This window comes from Alosa sapidissima, chromosome 8 (assembly GCF_018492685.1).
Source record: "Alosa sapidissima isolate fAloSap1 chromosome 8, fAloSap1.pri, whole genome shotgun sequence".
NCBI classification, from domain to species: Eukaryota; Metazoa; Chordata; class Actinopteri; order Clupeiformes; family Clupeidae; genus Alosa; species Alosa sapidissima.
The window spans coordinates 14,747,052-14,762,614 of record NC_055964.1 but is presented as its reverse complement, the minus strand read 5'-3'; the positions used below and the strand labels follow the sequence as shown (position 1 = coordinate 14,762,614).

Sequence of the window (15,563 nt, the reverse complement as noted above, 5' to 3'; positions counted from 1 at the left end):
GTGGTCACAGTGGTGTGTGGGCTATTGTTGGAGCCCAGAGAAGTGATGGATTCTGCTTTGTGGGGGATTTCTGTGTGGGTACAGATGTCTTAGGGGGCAGGGTGTTTAGGGTGCGCAGAAGTTATACAAACTGGGCTGGTGTTTAAATGATAGTGATACATGTTTTTTACTCATTTGTTTTTGCTCATTTCTGCATAGTATAGTATAGTATAATAGTTTTCCCTGTTGTAGGGCACTAGATAGAATTATACCTTTTTTCTTTTTTACAAAAAAAAAAAAAAAAACCTGGTTGCTTTCATCAAACCTCTGTTGCTAGATGTCCATCTGCAGTGCCATACTGTGGGACCGGGCAGCTGTTGAATACTAATGGAGGGTTTTGTCTTACACATCGGTGTACGTTAGGCATTAGTAATGTCACTGCATTTGTAAGGCCTCCTTACGCACATGCACACGTGTGTTTAATGGGGCGAGCCAAGAACTAATTCTCTCTCAGCACAAGGGAAGTGTAGACTAAGGAGCTTTTCCTTCCACCCTCTTTTCTTTTTATCTTCCCCTCTCTTCTTTTTTCCTTCTGTCCTTTTCTTTCTCATATATTTTGTGCTTTCTGTTCTTTTAAATGCTCTTTGTTCCCAACTTGTTTCTAATGGACATCACGGAAACATATTACTGATATTACAGAGTGCTATTAGCAAAATCTGATCTCTGGTAAAACAGCTGGCGGGTGACACAGTATGTATTATTTATGTTTTACATTTTGGTCCTCTATAAAGAAAGATAGAACTGAAAAGACACTCTGTACTAAAAAAAGAATATATTCTATATGGCCAGCGCTCTTCCTATGGCCACCTGCTGTTCTTGATTAACTCTCCATGCCAAGGTTGACAGTGCTTGCGCAAGAGGTTTCTTTGCAGAAATCAGGCCTATTTGCATGACAAAACCCTGGTACAGCACCACCAAAGGCAGTCGGAGGGCTTGAACAGAGGGAGGGTCTGCATTCACCTCCTTCCCAGCATCAGAGCCTCACAGACAGACAGAGAGGAACAGGCACAGGGGAACAGACCCAAGCTGCCCTTGGATGTGGAGGAAAGCTGAAGAAGATTCTGGAAGAAGACTTTGGATGCTCGCATGTGCTCACTGTGACTATACTGTGGATTTTTTTGCATAGTGTTTGATTGAGGAGGACTGGATCTCTGGGAGTTGACCAAAGGGAAGAAGACATGCTCCAATAGGACAACATTGACATTAGATGGCACTCAGCACACAGTCATCACTCACAGAACACACATGCTATACAAACACAAACACACATACACACACACAAGTGAACATACAGAGGGTCTTCTGAGCATAACTGCAAATTCTCCAAAAGTGTGGCTATTTTCCATGTAAGTTTGTTATTTTCATGTGCATTTTAATGGACATACGTTCTGTTTATGTTTTGACGGATACATTCACTGGAAATGTTGGAAACAATATTAGTGTTTTTTACATTTCAGAACATTCTATGATTTCATTATTTTTCTTCTATTCGCTATTTTTTCATCAATATTGAAACAGTGATCACTTCTCACGGACTGAGAAGCAAACTCAAGGACAAGCTATGCAAAGATGACGGGAATGTTGTTTATCATTCTTCTGGCCCATGCTGTGGTAAATAATAACAAAAAAATTGTTTTGATTGCTTTATTGCTTTTAATGACTATATATTTTTATGATTATATTCAATGGTAAAATATTGCATAGGTGTACCTTTTTAGCATCCTACAGTTTGTAAAGTGTTAATTCATTATTTTTTGCCTGGCAGTTGATTTACTTTTCCATGGTGTGTGTTTTCTTTGTTGCACTCTGTAGGTGGTTAGTGAGAGTGAACCCACCCAGCCCGGGCTTGAGAGAGGGGGGCAGGACTCTGAGGGTGAGTTCTGGAGCTGCTCCTGGCTGTGTGTGTGTGTATGTGTATGTACTGTTATACTGGCTGCTAGATAAAAGAAGCGCACAGTAAAGAATCCTAGTAAATCCAACTGGGGGCAATTGTAATGTAATACTGTCTGGAATGTGTTGCATCTCTATACACCATGCACTTGCCAAATACTCCTATTGTTTCTCCAAATGTTCTCCTAGTTACAGAAGTGGGGGTTATAGATCTTGTGCTGGTCCATATGACGGAAGACAAAGTGTTCCAGCTGATCAATGCCTCCTTGAGTTTCCAGTGGGCCAGGCGCTTCTGCAGGAGTCACTTCAGTATGCTGACTCTAAAGGAGTCACAGGAGGATGAGGAGGGAGCTCTCTGGCTGCTAAAAGAGTTCCAGCTGCAGGAGCCCATTTGGGTTGTAGATGGCAACAGACCACTCTTCAGAGAATCTGTGGCTGTGTCCAAACAGTGTGAGCATACTAGTACTGAACAGGGTTTCAGTGTAAGCGTTCTAGTGCTGAACTAGGTCTTGTTTTCAACCCTAATAAAACAGATTCAGTGACAAAAAAAAGTATGATTATGTGAATCACTCACGTAAAGGTGTTTATTATTACTTCTAGTAGGCACGTTTTGTAAGGCTAAAAGTAACTCTTCAGCACTTCACAAAGCTTTAAGGTATGGACATGTAAAACTTCATTCATATATGACTTGATTTCTTATCTCTTTTTCTGTTCTTTGCAGACAAGGTCCTGCCCACCTTGTCCTTCTCTCTGGACACCATGGAGGGCCACGCTCGCCTCAACACACACTTCCCACTGCTGCATGCTGTGAGTGTGTGTGTGCGCATCCAGTGGGATCAACGGCACAACCAGGTCTCCACCATCTTCTCCTACGCCGCCTCCGTCTTCATCAACGAGTTTCAGCTCCGAGGACGAGCAGATGGCGCGGACCAGCAGGTCCTGCTGGCCCTCATCGTTCATGGTCACCACTGTCCGTATAAGGCCTCCTTCCCCAATGATGGAGAGTGGCATCTGGTGTGTGTTAGCTGGAGGTACAGGGATGGACTCTGGGCAATATACGTTGATGGGGAGATGAGAGACACGGGGACGCAGACTGATACAACTCGAGAGATCCACGGCGACGGGATTTTCATCGTGGGTCAGGATCAGGATTCTTTTGGCGGTGACTTTACAGAGCCGTTTGTGGGGAATATCACGGATTTGAATGTGTGGGACAGGGTTTTGGAGGAGGAACAGATTCAGACACTGAAGGCATGCTGGCCCCTGGAAAACCAGGATGCCCTCTTCAGCTGGACTAGTCAGAATCTGACCCTCCACCCGGATGTAAAGGGAATACCTGCCAATATATACTGCCCAGGTAGGATAGGCACCTGCTTTTTACTTTTGTTTCTTTTTCTTTTCACTTACAATTAAAAATAGCTTTAGTACAGTTATAATAAAATTATCATTCATTTGAAATAAAATAATGATGTAGACTATTACGTATGCATCTGTTATTGTAAAAAAAAATATTTTCAAGGTATACTTTACAATTATAGCATGCATAGAGATATTATTGTTGGAAATAATATTTTCAGTTTACCGTAGTTGTCTAAGAAGTGAATAGAGCCAGATAACTAGGGTTAGGTACCGAACTCTGTACTTGAGATAACCCTGACAGATGTGGTCTCAAAGAAGAATATCTTCTACATTAAATCAGTTTGAATATCACGTGTTCTGATTTAATTAGATGGAAAGGGACAGAGTTCAATCAAATTAAGTGCAGCCTGTTGACATGTAACACGTCATTGTTGCCTCAGCTGCCTTTGTCACTGGTTTCCACTTGTTAGACCCCTGCTTCGTTCTGGATGACCTCACACCAAAAGACAACAGTTAACCAGTGTGCTGGCCATACAGATGTCGTCTGCGATAGTGAGAGATGGTCCTGACCAGACCAGGGTCAATAAGAAGGCAAATGGACCATGGGAAAATATTTCTGGGGAGTTCCTCCTGTCAAAGGCTGTCTGAGAATGAAATGAAGCTACTAAGAATCTTAGAGAGCACATTTTATCTTAATAAGGAAATAGCAGAGATGCTACCATTGAATATTAAAAGACGTAATAGCTGACAAATTATTTGAAACATTTCACAGACCTCTGTCTGTTGTGGGCTTTATTCTCTATATTCTAAAACGGATATTTCCGGTCCTTAATTATGATTGGCTAAATCACATTTTATGCCGTTGTAAAACCCAGCACAACCTCACATGTTGACCTCATTTCGTTCTATGGACCCTTTCAAGAGAGTTCCATTATCAGCATCATAGTTGGCCCCACAAGACTTCCTTTTTTAACATTCCATATGTTATCTTAATGCAGAGGAAGTAGATTGGGACCCAAATAGAACGTCTAAGCATTGTTTTTGTTTTTATTGTTGAAAGGGTCTATATTACTCTGCCACAACAATGCCCCTTAGCTGTTCTAAAATCATTGTAACCTATGGCTTCTCAGGGCTTATTGCTTAATGAAATTACCTCTAATTGCCCACAAACCCCTGACTATGAATAGCAATAAAAATCTTCATACACATAGGAGGAGATTAACAGTGTGCTTAACAGTTGTGGCTATATCAACAAGGAGCAGTTGCACGAATGTGAATGTATTGGACATGGATATTTCTCATACCGAAAATACCTGATACCTTAATTCACAATGAATGGTTTCATAATCTGTTAAGTATGATTAACAGCATCAGGTTTTGTCCTCCCTCCCCACAGGTATACAGAGGCAGAGTGGGCGAGAAGAGTGTGATGTTCTGCAGGGCTGGTCCTCTCACCACCTGCCACAGTACAGCAAACAGCTCTGCTCTGAGGAACTGCCCTTTATCTGTAGAACCAGCAAAAGTGAGACCCGAAACATACACACACACACACACACACAGTTATACTACAGATTTCAGAATGACTGTATTCTTTTGTACTCTTTCTCACAGAGCGTTATATGATAATGAAAGAGCTGAAGGAAGTCCAGAGCTCTCGTCCGAGTCCTTTCATGAGCCACTTGATGCAGGTCTCTGGGGATACACAGGTAGGCGTTGTGCTTCTGTACTACCAAGTCTCATGGATATGTGATAGCCAACCCCTGAAACAGGGGCGTGCAGAGACCTTTGAAGGGCCAGGGGCTCAAATTTAAAAAAGGGCACATGGAACAAAATTTTCAGAAAACGTGTTAACTTTATGTAAACTGGAACTTAAGTTTTACATTCCCTAGCCTATAAAGCTTTAATCTGAACCTGAGCTGGACTTTTTTTTTGCATTTTAATTCTAGCATTATGCTATTTCAATGATGATGGTGGGACAGGCTATTATATGGTTTAGCAATTTGCAAAGTAGTCTAATGTACTGATAAACATTTTTATAAATTTTCATATTTATTCATTATGTATCAAGAAGAATGGGTGTAAATAGCAGACAGAGCTGTAACACATTTTTCTCATTTCTCTCCTTGGTTCTGAAAATTCAATAGGAGTGCATACTGTAGGCCTACTGTAGCCAGGGCACAGACAGATAGGTTTTTTCCGTTTTCATTAGGCTATTGTCTACACAGAGATCATAGGCTATAAGGCTACATCTTATTGATTAAATTCAAAGCTAATTTTATTAGCCTAGAAATCTAGACGCACCCTAGCGGCAGCAAATATGTTATTGCCTAGTCTGGCTTGTCAGGCTATAATTTTAATGTTTATCACAGTGAACTACCACCATTATCAAGCTGGTGTCTTGCAGATTCACGTGTTGTGCATGTGGCCACTGAGTGAACGTAATGTAGCCTACTGTAAACAGAGAACGACGTGTGGAGTTGGGTTAGTTAAACAACTGCAGTAGCCTATGTCGTCGGCTTATGACTATTTAGAAAAGGTTTGCCTACTCTGTTTTATGAACTAGGTCTACTAACCTAAGCTATAACATAGTAACCTAAACAGAATATGTTATGAACGTTCAGCCTTAGATTTTCGAAGCTGCCAGGTTATTGAAATGGATGGACCATGACATGGTTAAAACGGGTTTGATAGCCTACTTCATTAAACATGAAACAACTTTAAACATTTTATTCTCTAAGCTGAATACTATTGCATGTTCAGATAGGCTAACTGCCAAGTGACCTTACCTTGCTCCCAAACGTCTCCTGCAGCACTGTGCCTGCGTGCACCTTCTGAGAGTTCACTGAATGTATGACGTCACGGATTGGTGGCCGCAAGGCATTTCAATTAACACAGAAAATTGTTATTTTTGTAAATTTCTAATTTCACAAACTATTAATGAGACATTTTAGCGAATATTCACGTTGGAACTAGCGGAAGTATTACAAATTTTAACAAGTAAAAAACGGGTCTTGTCAAAAGGGCACTTGGACATCAAAGGGGCAAAAGGGCAGGTGCTAGAGCCCCTGTAGCCCCCCTTCTCTGCGCGTGCCTGCCCTGAAATGACTACAGTGACTTAGTATATTAAATACATACTACACAACACAGGCTACTGACAATTTGCCTTTAGTTTGTGTTAGTTTTGTGTGTATAAAAAAGTAGCTCTAGAAAGTCTGTTATACCTGGTGTATAGTTGAGGAATCTGGCATGTAAAAATTGTCTCTGTGGTAAAGCAAGATGGATGTTCACATATTCTCCATTTGTTTTGCAGGTCATGGAGGAGCCTGTAGCAGGCATTAGCTTGGGGCAAGCGTCTCACCTCCTCAATGTCTCGCAGCAAGCTCTGAGTGAAACGCGCAAGCCCCTGGAGCCAGCAGACGTGCTGTCGCTCATGCAGATCCTGTCTCGTGCAGCTGAAGTGTCCACCGTTGCGAACGAGAGCCGAACAACCATCGAGCAACTGAGTCAACATTTCGTCACAGTGGCGGACAATATCATTAGCTCTGACAATGCCCGTATGTGGAATGTGGTCAAAGAGGTAAACCTCATGATAGAAGGTTCTGGCATAACAGGTGTGAAATTGATCACAGTGCTATGGCTATCAAAGTAGGCAGATAGCTTTTTGAGGTCATTATAGTTATTTATATTATCTACGTATATGATTTTTGTAGGTGATTCATGGCATGACTCTGTATTGTTTTTATATTACATTCTCAATGCATACAGTATTTGAACCTAGTCAAGTTAATTACATCAAAGACAGAATTACACAGGCCTAGGTCTGATTAAGTTTTTGTTTTATTAATGACAGTGCTTTGAATTATCTTACATTATCTAACTCTTATAACTGTAAATATCTGCATTATTAATCAAAGTGTGATGCCATAGTAAAACACTTCTCTAGGATATTATATAGAATGGTGACAGCGATACATTTGATGCTTGGTGTCCATGTTTGATTTGGCAATTATTGTGCTTCAGGTTGCCAGTGGGCCAATGTCTGTGGTCCGGAGCATAGACCGCATGGTGACCAATCTCAACCCCTTGCTGATAGCTGATAGAGATGTTGTTCAAATCCAAAGCGACAACATCAGTAAGTCAGATCACTGTTCTTACTTTTGTCTGTACAGATTGTTTAAGCTTGTATGTATACAGTTGATCAAAATAGTGTTTTAATTTATTACTGCATGTGCTTCGTTTAGAGCTGCAGGTTCAGCAAAGGAGTCTGGGAGAAGGCACAGAGAGTTCCAACTTTTGTGGTCCACTCTCAGAAAATAACACAGGCCTGGACTGCATCTCCCTGCCATCTCAGCAAATGGAAGAACTCCACAGCAATGGTACATCTAAAACAAGTTGTAATAAAGAGTATGGAGCTGCAAGATCTTTATCTACTGTACACCAATGAATAAAAAAGAAAGTTGACAATTAATAAAAGTCAAACTCTGTTTCACATTTCAAAATGATTTTCTCTTTACTTGTCTTTATTAGCTAAGGAGTGGTATATTAAATACCTCCATATATTCTTGTTTGCAGGGTTCAGGAAGGTCACATTCTTGAACACCTGGTATGGTTCTCTGCAACAGCTCTTTAACACAGAGGAAAACATCACCACATTTCCTGAAATCAGTGATGGAACACAGAGGTAAGCCTGCCTCTATTAGGTTATATTAAGGACTTTTCGGAATTGCACTTGCACAATTTGTAGGCTTCTGATCAGTCAGACCTCAGATGAAGGTCATACTGACCGAAACTTCAGTTCAATAAATTGGATGCACCGTGAAGGATGCAGTGTCACGCTTTTCTATTCCCCTTTTCCTAAGTTGCTTTTGTGAAATTGCTGCACCTGCAGTACAACCTATCAAGGTGTGCAGACTCCTCTCTACAATTTTATCTACAAGGCTCATCACAGTTTTAATGATCAAGGGGTAAGTCTACAAGTCACACCAGGGTTAATTCTTCTAAGTCTTATTTATACACCAGGTTCCTGGGCACCATATTAGGCTCATCAGTCATCTCCAGCACTGTTCTAGGGGATGGGCAACCCATCAGTATGCCTGTACGCTTTCAACTACAGCACAGAACACAGGCAAGGACATTATGTGTATTCTTCACCTCAAATACTGCTGTTGTGTGCCCTAGATGACTGATGATGGTGATATTTGTATTGGCTTAGCCTAGCTTACTTTCCTGCACTGAAACTGAATACTGCACTCTTTTGTTATACAGAATCCCACAGGTTTTGTATATGAACCCATATGTGCATTTTGGGATTTTAACCTCATGTGAGTATGAGAAATAGCTTGAATACTGCGGTTGTGTGCTTACTGCTCACGTGCTGAAGATGTTGTTGGTTGACCACCCTCCCAGGCCAGAGGATGGTGGAAGCTGGTCCTCGTATGGCTGTGAAGTCCTCTCCACCCAGGAGGACTCCACTACCTGCTCCTGCAACCACACCACCAGTTTTGCCTTGCTTCTGCAGATCTATGAAGTCGAGGTGAACTGTGTGCATCCTCGCAGCCTTTACACACTATATCACAACTCATCTCCTTGATCATTATCATTTCAGATGACTTGACATGGTCTTGTGTGTTACAGAGAAGCCCAGGGGACGAGAAGACCCTGCAGATGCTGACGTTCACTGGATGTGGTGTGTCCCTGTGTGGCCTTATTCTCACTCTCATCCTCTTCACTGCAGTTGGGTAAGTGTATGGAAAAGTGATCCATCCATGATGTGCTTATTAGCCATTAATATCAGCAGATCTTAATCCACTTAGATAGATTAGAGTCAAATAGCAATCATTAGTACATTACAGTACAGTACTTTGCTTTCTATTATTCTACTGGCCTGGCTTTAAGCTGATGGACACCTTTTTGTTTAGCCTGGGCTCTTTTCAAGGTTAAATTCTATTGAGGGGGAGTTTTACCTGCCACTGACAGTTATTTGCTTGTTTTGGGTTGGTTTGGGCCTTGAACTCTGTAAAATGCCTTGAGCTAACTAAATTGAATTATTTAGATTACTTCCCTTTCATGAGCAGAATTTATCATAACATCTCTTGTTCAGAGTGCCAAAATCAGACCGCACAACAGTCCACAAGAACCTGATAGTGGCTTTGGCAGTGGCACAGCTCCTCCTGATGATAAGTGACTGGGCGTCCACAAACCATGTATGTCTTGAATGTTTGAATTTGCATTACTCTTAAATGTGTGTTTGTAGAGAAACACTTATGTTGTGTTTTATCATACAAATCAGATCCCACATCTGTGTCAGCAATTCTTGCCATATGGTAGAACTGAGTGTATCCAATAGGATGGGTGACATTATACTTACAAGAGCTTAAAATGAGAGTGAGTATGAGTATCTTTTTGTCCTCATGCACTGTGCTCTGTGGCCACTAGGAGGCGTGCCTGTTGGTGACAGCTCTGCTGCATCTCTTCTTCATGGCTTCATTCAGCTGGATGCTGGTGGAGGGGCTGTTGCTGTGGAGTAAAGTAGTGTCCGTAAACATCAGCGAGGAGAGACGTATGCGCTTCTATTATGCACTGGGCTGGGGTATGAGTTTCCATGTCATGCACTTTGTGGGAGTGATTACTAGCACATTTTCATCAGAATTTTTAAAATGTAAATTCCAAACCTGCAACCTACTAGTAATTTTAATTTGTATATTTTGCTCATATTTACACACAATGTATTTCACAAACGGAGAGAGCAGTGGTGCAAGGGACAGCAGTCATACCAAATTTGAGTGTTAAGAGTTTAAGATTGATTCCTTTCAACCCATGGTCATTTCCCGGTCCCACGCCATCTCTCTCCACTCACTTCCTGCCACGCTTGACTATCCTGTCTGCATAAACACAAAAAGCCCCCCAAAATACACTCAAAATAAATTAGTAAAACATTTCCAGACAGATAAGCATTTGTGATCATTTTGTACACAATTGTATTCTCTCAATTATAATTGTTTTCCCGTGTAAAATATGAATGAATAATTTTCTCTACTTCTCTTGTCTCTCCACTTCTAGGTTTACCTGTTGTGATTGTCACTTTGACCTTGACAATATCCCTCAACAAGTACAAAGCAGACAACCACTGTTGGCTCAACATAGAGTCTGATATAATATGGGCCTTTGTGGGACCTGTTCTCTTCGTTTTGGCAGTATGTGCTTTTGTGTGTATTTAACAATAACTGTGAACATCTCTTTTCTGTTGAATATAATATATTATAAATTATTTGCAAAAACATATTTATGTCAGAATGAAATATGTCCACATCAGACTTCTCTTTCTCTCTCTCTTATAGGTGAATACTGTTGTGCTTTGCCGTGTTGTCATGGTAACTGTATCCAGCGCTCAACGTAGAGCAAAGATGCTCAGTCCAAGCTCTGTGTCCAAGCTCCACACATTTGACCTCACCTGGTGAGTCTCCATGGCTGTTAGCATATATGTGCCTCTCCGTACTGAGTTTAATGATATCTGTGTGATGCTCTTTACTAACCTGACCCCTGGTGGTCGTTGGCCAGGGCTGCGACTCGTCCTGTTCTGATTTTGCTGCCTGTGTTGGGCCTCACCTGGCTCTGTGGAGTCCTGGTGCACACGTCTGTGGTGGTGGCCTACATTTTCATCATTCTCAATGCCTTTCAGGTTAGGCCATTTTTTTCTCAATGACAATGTGATATGTTATACAAGGGAAGCTGTTTAGCTGAAGAAGGCAGTGTTTCTGTGCATATATGCACACTGAGGTAGAAGGTAGAATCAACCCCATGTATCTTCATCTTTATTTATGATTTAGTAATAAGATCAGAATTTGTTGATACATTTTAATCCTGGGGTATGTTGTAGGTTCTTAGGACTTTTATTTCCATTACATTTCCATTTATTTCCATTATTTCTTTATATTTAACATTTTAACCTGACATGAAATATTGCATAATACCATAGACTGCTTTGCCTCGGTTCTTTGCCTTTTCTTTGTCCATTAACCCTTAAAGGAGTACCGTCACACCGGTGTGATGGGAATGTTGGGAAATGAACGTTCTAAAGAATATCTGGGTTCATTGAATTCAACATAGAATTTTAGAACCTTCAATTGTTGCGGAACTTAGAATGTTCAAAAACCTACACCTTTAAGGGTTAATTCCGTATTGGGACACGTCAGCGGTTGTTACCCCTTACATATTATATATTCATAGAGTGGTTCTTGGGATTTGATCCAACCCAATTCAGTAAGCAGAACACCTGTGCATCTGTAGTGTTTCTGTGGAAAGCACTGGGTTTTGAGTTTTGCACTGAGGTGAGAAGAGAAAACTAAAAAAATTAGGGTCAGGGAAGCATTTGAAGGACAAGTCGGGAGGGACATGACTTAAGGGCCATTCACACCAAAAACGATAACTAACCATAACGATAAAAGCATCCACACTGACCAACAATAAGCAAAGTCTCTCCTTGTCTTAATGAATGCGATTGCTCAAATGTGATGGGTTTTGATTGGCTATTAGCTTTTTATCGTTCTACAAAATCGCTCTGAAAGTGATCCCCAACGATATCGTTCTTCATGTTGTTATCAATATAGTTTATGTGTGAACGTAGTCATTATAACGAGAACGATATTTGTTTATAGTTATTGTTATAGTTATTGTTCTTGGTGTGAACAGCCCTTTACACTTTGACTCTCCATAAGGCTTCTTTGGTTTTGTCTGGACCTCTGCATTTATGCCTCTGCTCATTTCTCTTTCAGAAAACATGGAAACACACGAAAACCCACACCTACACAAACACACACACACACACACACAGACATGAGAGAGAGAGAGAGAGAGAGAGAGAGAGAGAGAGAGAAAAATCAGTGCTTAGAAGCTCCCATCTAGTGTTGCTTTAACTAATCATGATGAAATGGCCTTTGATTGACCCGTAGCCAACTGCTCATTATTTCAGATTTACAGTAGACCTATGTGGTCTCAGGAGAGAGGAGGATAGGAAGAGAGAGAGAGAGAGAATGATAGAATGAGAGAAAGAGAATTTATGTCTTTGAAAAATCTTGGTAAAGAAATAAGTCTGATATGATTAGCCTGTGGGAATCCTGGTGTTTAAATCCCATTGGGACCATTCAAAAGTTATCTTTGTACTCAACCACTGGAAAACCTATTTATGTGAACCTTTACCATATCTATCCCCTCTACACAGGGCCTGTATATATTCCTGGTGTATGCCGTTTACAACAGTGAGGTATGTCACAAACTCAATAACTCAAGGAAGGAACCCCAAATAACCTTTAACAGCTTATCCCAACTGCATGCGAGCGTCCGACTGTGGCCTAGCAGTGTTTGCTCTCTGTCCAAACTGAATCCTTTAAACATTCTGTTTTATTGTGTCATATTTCTCGTTCAAAATAGAACAACGCAAGTGGCAGACATAAAATAGAAACAGGGCAACGACAAAAGTTCTGCTCAAAACGTTGCGCAATGCATCTAGTTCGGACATTCCTTTTGAAAACAATGTAGTCTAACTGATTTTCACTCGCATCACATGCAGCTAGGGCATGATGTAACACTCATTGATGTTAATAGGTGTTTCTATCAACTGTTTTGTGTGTGTGTGTGTGTGTGTGTAATGTATAATAATAATAATAATAATAATAATAATACATTTAATTTCTATAGCGCTTTTCAAGACACTCAAAGACACTTATTTCAGGTACGAAATGCCATAAAGAGGATTCAGGAGAAGAGGAAGGCGTTGTCCTTCACGGTGAGCACCAAAGTTGTAACCAAAGAAATTTTACCCCTTTACTTTTCTTATGAAACATTTCTGAATAAATTAATGTATTAATAACATTGAGTGTGTCATCAAGCTGTCTGCAATATGTTCATAGGACATTCTGGTAATAGTAGACAGACCGAGAACAAGTTGAAAATGTAGTGCAAACTTTGGATATGTTGCTGTAAAAAAATAATAAAATAAATGTACAGCTTTTCAGTTTTTTTTTTAAAGCTTTTTTTTCTTCTTAAAAAATAACAAAAAAACAAAAACAAATCATATTTCAATAAACAGACTTCAGCACACGTTAATATTTATATTGTGTGCCCTTTTCCTGAAGAACTGTTCTCAGCCCATCAGCTTCCTCCCGTCCCAGAGGACTCCCACAGCCTTCTGGGCCCAGAGCCTGCCCACTCCGTCCAGCCTGGAGAACAGTGATGCATCAAGCCCTGTCACAAGCACCACCTCCAGCTCACTGGTCTTCAAGAACGGTGGGGGCATAGTGCACACTAAACCTGTTTTTACACATTGCCTGAATGGTTTTCTGTTCACACCTGTAGCACAAAGACAGAGTTTCATTACAGCCAGTGGGAAAGGCGTGTAGGTATGAATAGGCATTTGAGTGATGTATCTTTATTAGGCATTTGCCATGTCTATTGTCGTTTTTGGGGGGCATAAATGCTTAGGAAACTCATACATGGGGTAAACATGCTGTGAATTGCACACTTTTGACCACCGTTCCTGTAATGGCAAGTGATTAGGAGTCTGTGAAACTTTCATTATTCCAGAGTTGCTTCCATTATTCCAGAGTCTGCTTAGTGCTATTTGGCTCAATAGTCCGGAGTGAACTAACTATCTAACTTTTTCTTTTACAGAGAGTTTCAGAAAGGACAGCTTTGTCAGTTTTTCTCTAAAACCAGCTTCTGGGAATCAGGTGTGTCATCTCCAGCAGCATCATTTTCTCAGCTGTTCATGTTAGTCTTTCATGTCTTACAAAGCTTAAATAAAACAAGACTATAACCCATTTTTATGATTGTTTTAAATAATTGTTTTTTGTTTTTCAGGTGGTTGAACTGACTGCCTTCAAGCCTTCAGGTAATGCAAGTGTTTTGTATTTTTTTAATTCATTTTTTTATGTGTGGTGTGTGGAATTCATCTGCCATATAGATGTTAGTCATTGTAGTTGTGCTCCCTCTTCTTTGCCAAGGTTGCTGAGATGAAATTGTGATAGTTGCTAAAGACCTGGACTTCACAGAAATATGGACTTCTTTATGGGATGAAGCAAAGGACACAATTTAGCCAAACATTAAAAATATGACATGCACACTCTCATTATTTCACACTCTTCCACCCAAACACACACACACACACACACATGCACACACACGCACACACACACACACACACACACACACACACACACACACACATCAAGCCAGGAAGCAGCTGGATAGATAGCTGCCTCCCCCACGATGCGCCAGAACTCCTCCACATTTTGCACAGCATTCCCAGGATTCAGTCCAGAGAACACAGAACAAGGTGAATGCCCAAGCCTGTCTACTACAGAGCCAGAACACCAGTATCATGAGCCTCTACCATTGTTTGCCTCAGTATTAAGTGCTGCAATTAGTTAAACATACTTCATCAGACTTGGCATTATTGTAAATACTACCATTGCATTTGTCTGCATAATACAATCTCCAATGAGGCATATGCAGAGACAAAACTGTGAGTTATTGCCTTTCATTTTATATCAGAGTATGTAACGCACAAAATCAAACTAATTAGAGGTAGTATTGTAAAACATTATCAAAACGCATGACCAGACAGCACTGTTGTATTGTCAGTGTACAAATGTAGATTTTGATTGAGGTGGATCTTCCCATCTGTACCGATGCTGTTCTGTAGATTCTGTGCAGAGCTCAATGAATGCACAACGCACAATGAAGTAAGACAACTGTGTAAACCTATCACTAGCTAAACACCTATCACAGCCTCTGTCTGTTTAAAGGGACATCCTACTGGGTGAAAAACATAACGAGCTGCTTTATTTCACAGAATATTCCAGAAACAAAACAATCAAAAAACAGTTGGGTCAGTGTACTGAGTACTGCATTCGGGTTTAGAACTTAAATGTGATTTTAGGGGAGGGTAAAGTTACTGTAGTAACTTTGTTTTGAGATGTTTTTTTTTGTTGTTCATATTGTCATAGTTCCAGAAAGAAGAGTCTGTGGAAAAGCTTTGTAGGGGCTTGTAATGGGTTTGGTATGTACATAAAATATTTGTTGTGATCTGAACATTGAAAGTTTGAGTGTTTTCTTTTAGTCTCAAGAGTTTCAATTGTCTTGTGATCTAAAACATTTTCAGCTGTTTGCTAAATAATAATAATAAACACAATCATTTATTTATATAACAATTCTAACAATTTATATTACTAATGAAGTGCTCTTACAACAAACAAGCAAATAACACAGTATTATATTTG

General features: G+C 40.4%; 1 protein-coding gene across 4 annotated transcripts; it reads left to right on the top strand.

The window, feature by feature from the left end:
• The first annotated feature begins 955 nt into the window (after window positions 1-955).
• Window positions 956-15,375, top strand: adgrd2 (adhesion G protein-coupled receptor D2). 4 transcript variants are annotated; one of them, XM_042101540.1, is made up of 26 exons: window positions 956-1,385; window positions 1,558-1,650; window positions 1,852-1,912; window positions 2,125-2,379; window positions 2,651-3,286; window positions 4,685-4,810; window positions 4,900-4,994; window positions 6,599-6,865; window positions 7,309-7,420; window positions 7,530-7,664; window positions 7,861-7,969; window positions 8,308-8,413; window positions 8,554-8,609; window positions 8,695-8,821; window positions 8,923-9,026; window positions 9,389-9,491; window positions 9,724-9,877; window positions 10,348-10,481; window positions 10,626-10,741; window positions 10,846-10,966; window positions 12,506-12,547; window positions 13,016-13,069; window positions 13,419-13,569; window positions 13,954-14,052; window positions 14,143-14,173; window positions 14,286-15,375. In XM_042101540.1, the coding sequence occupies exons 2-25, from the start codon at window positions 1,609-1,611 to the stop codon at window positions 14,148-14,150; spliced, it is 3,213 nt and encodes a 1,070-aa protein (XP_041957474.1). In that variant the 5' UTR covers window positions 956-1,385; window positions 1,558-1,608; the 3' UTR covers window positions 14,151-14,173; window positions 14,286-15,375. The 4 variants fall into 4 exon arrangements, with proteins under 4 accessions (XP_041957474.1, XP_041957476.1, XP_041957473.1 ...); XM_042101542.1 differs by having other exon boundaries at window positions 2,119-2,379; window positions 9,724-9,847; XM_042101539.1 differs by having other exon boundaries at window positions 2,119-2,379.
• The last annotated feature ends 188 nt before the right edge of the window (window positions 15,376-15,563 follow it).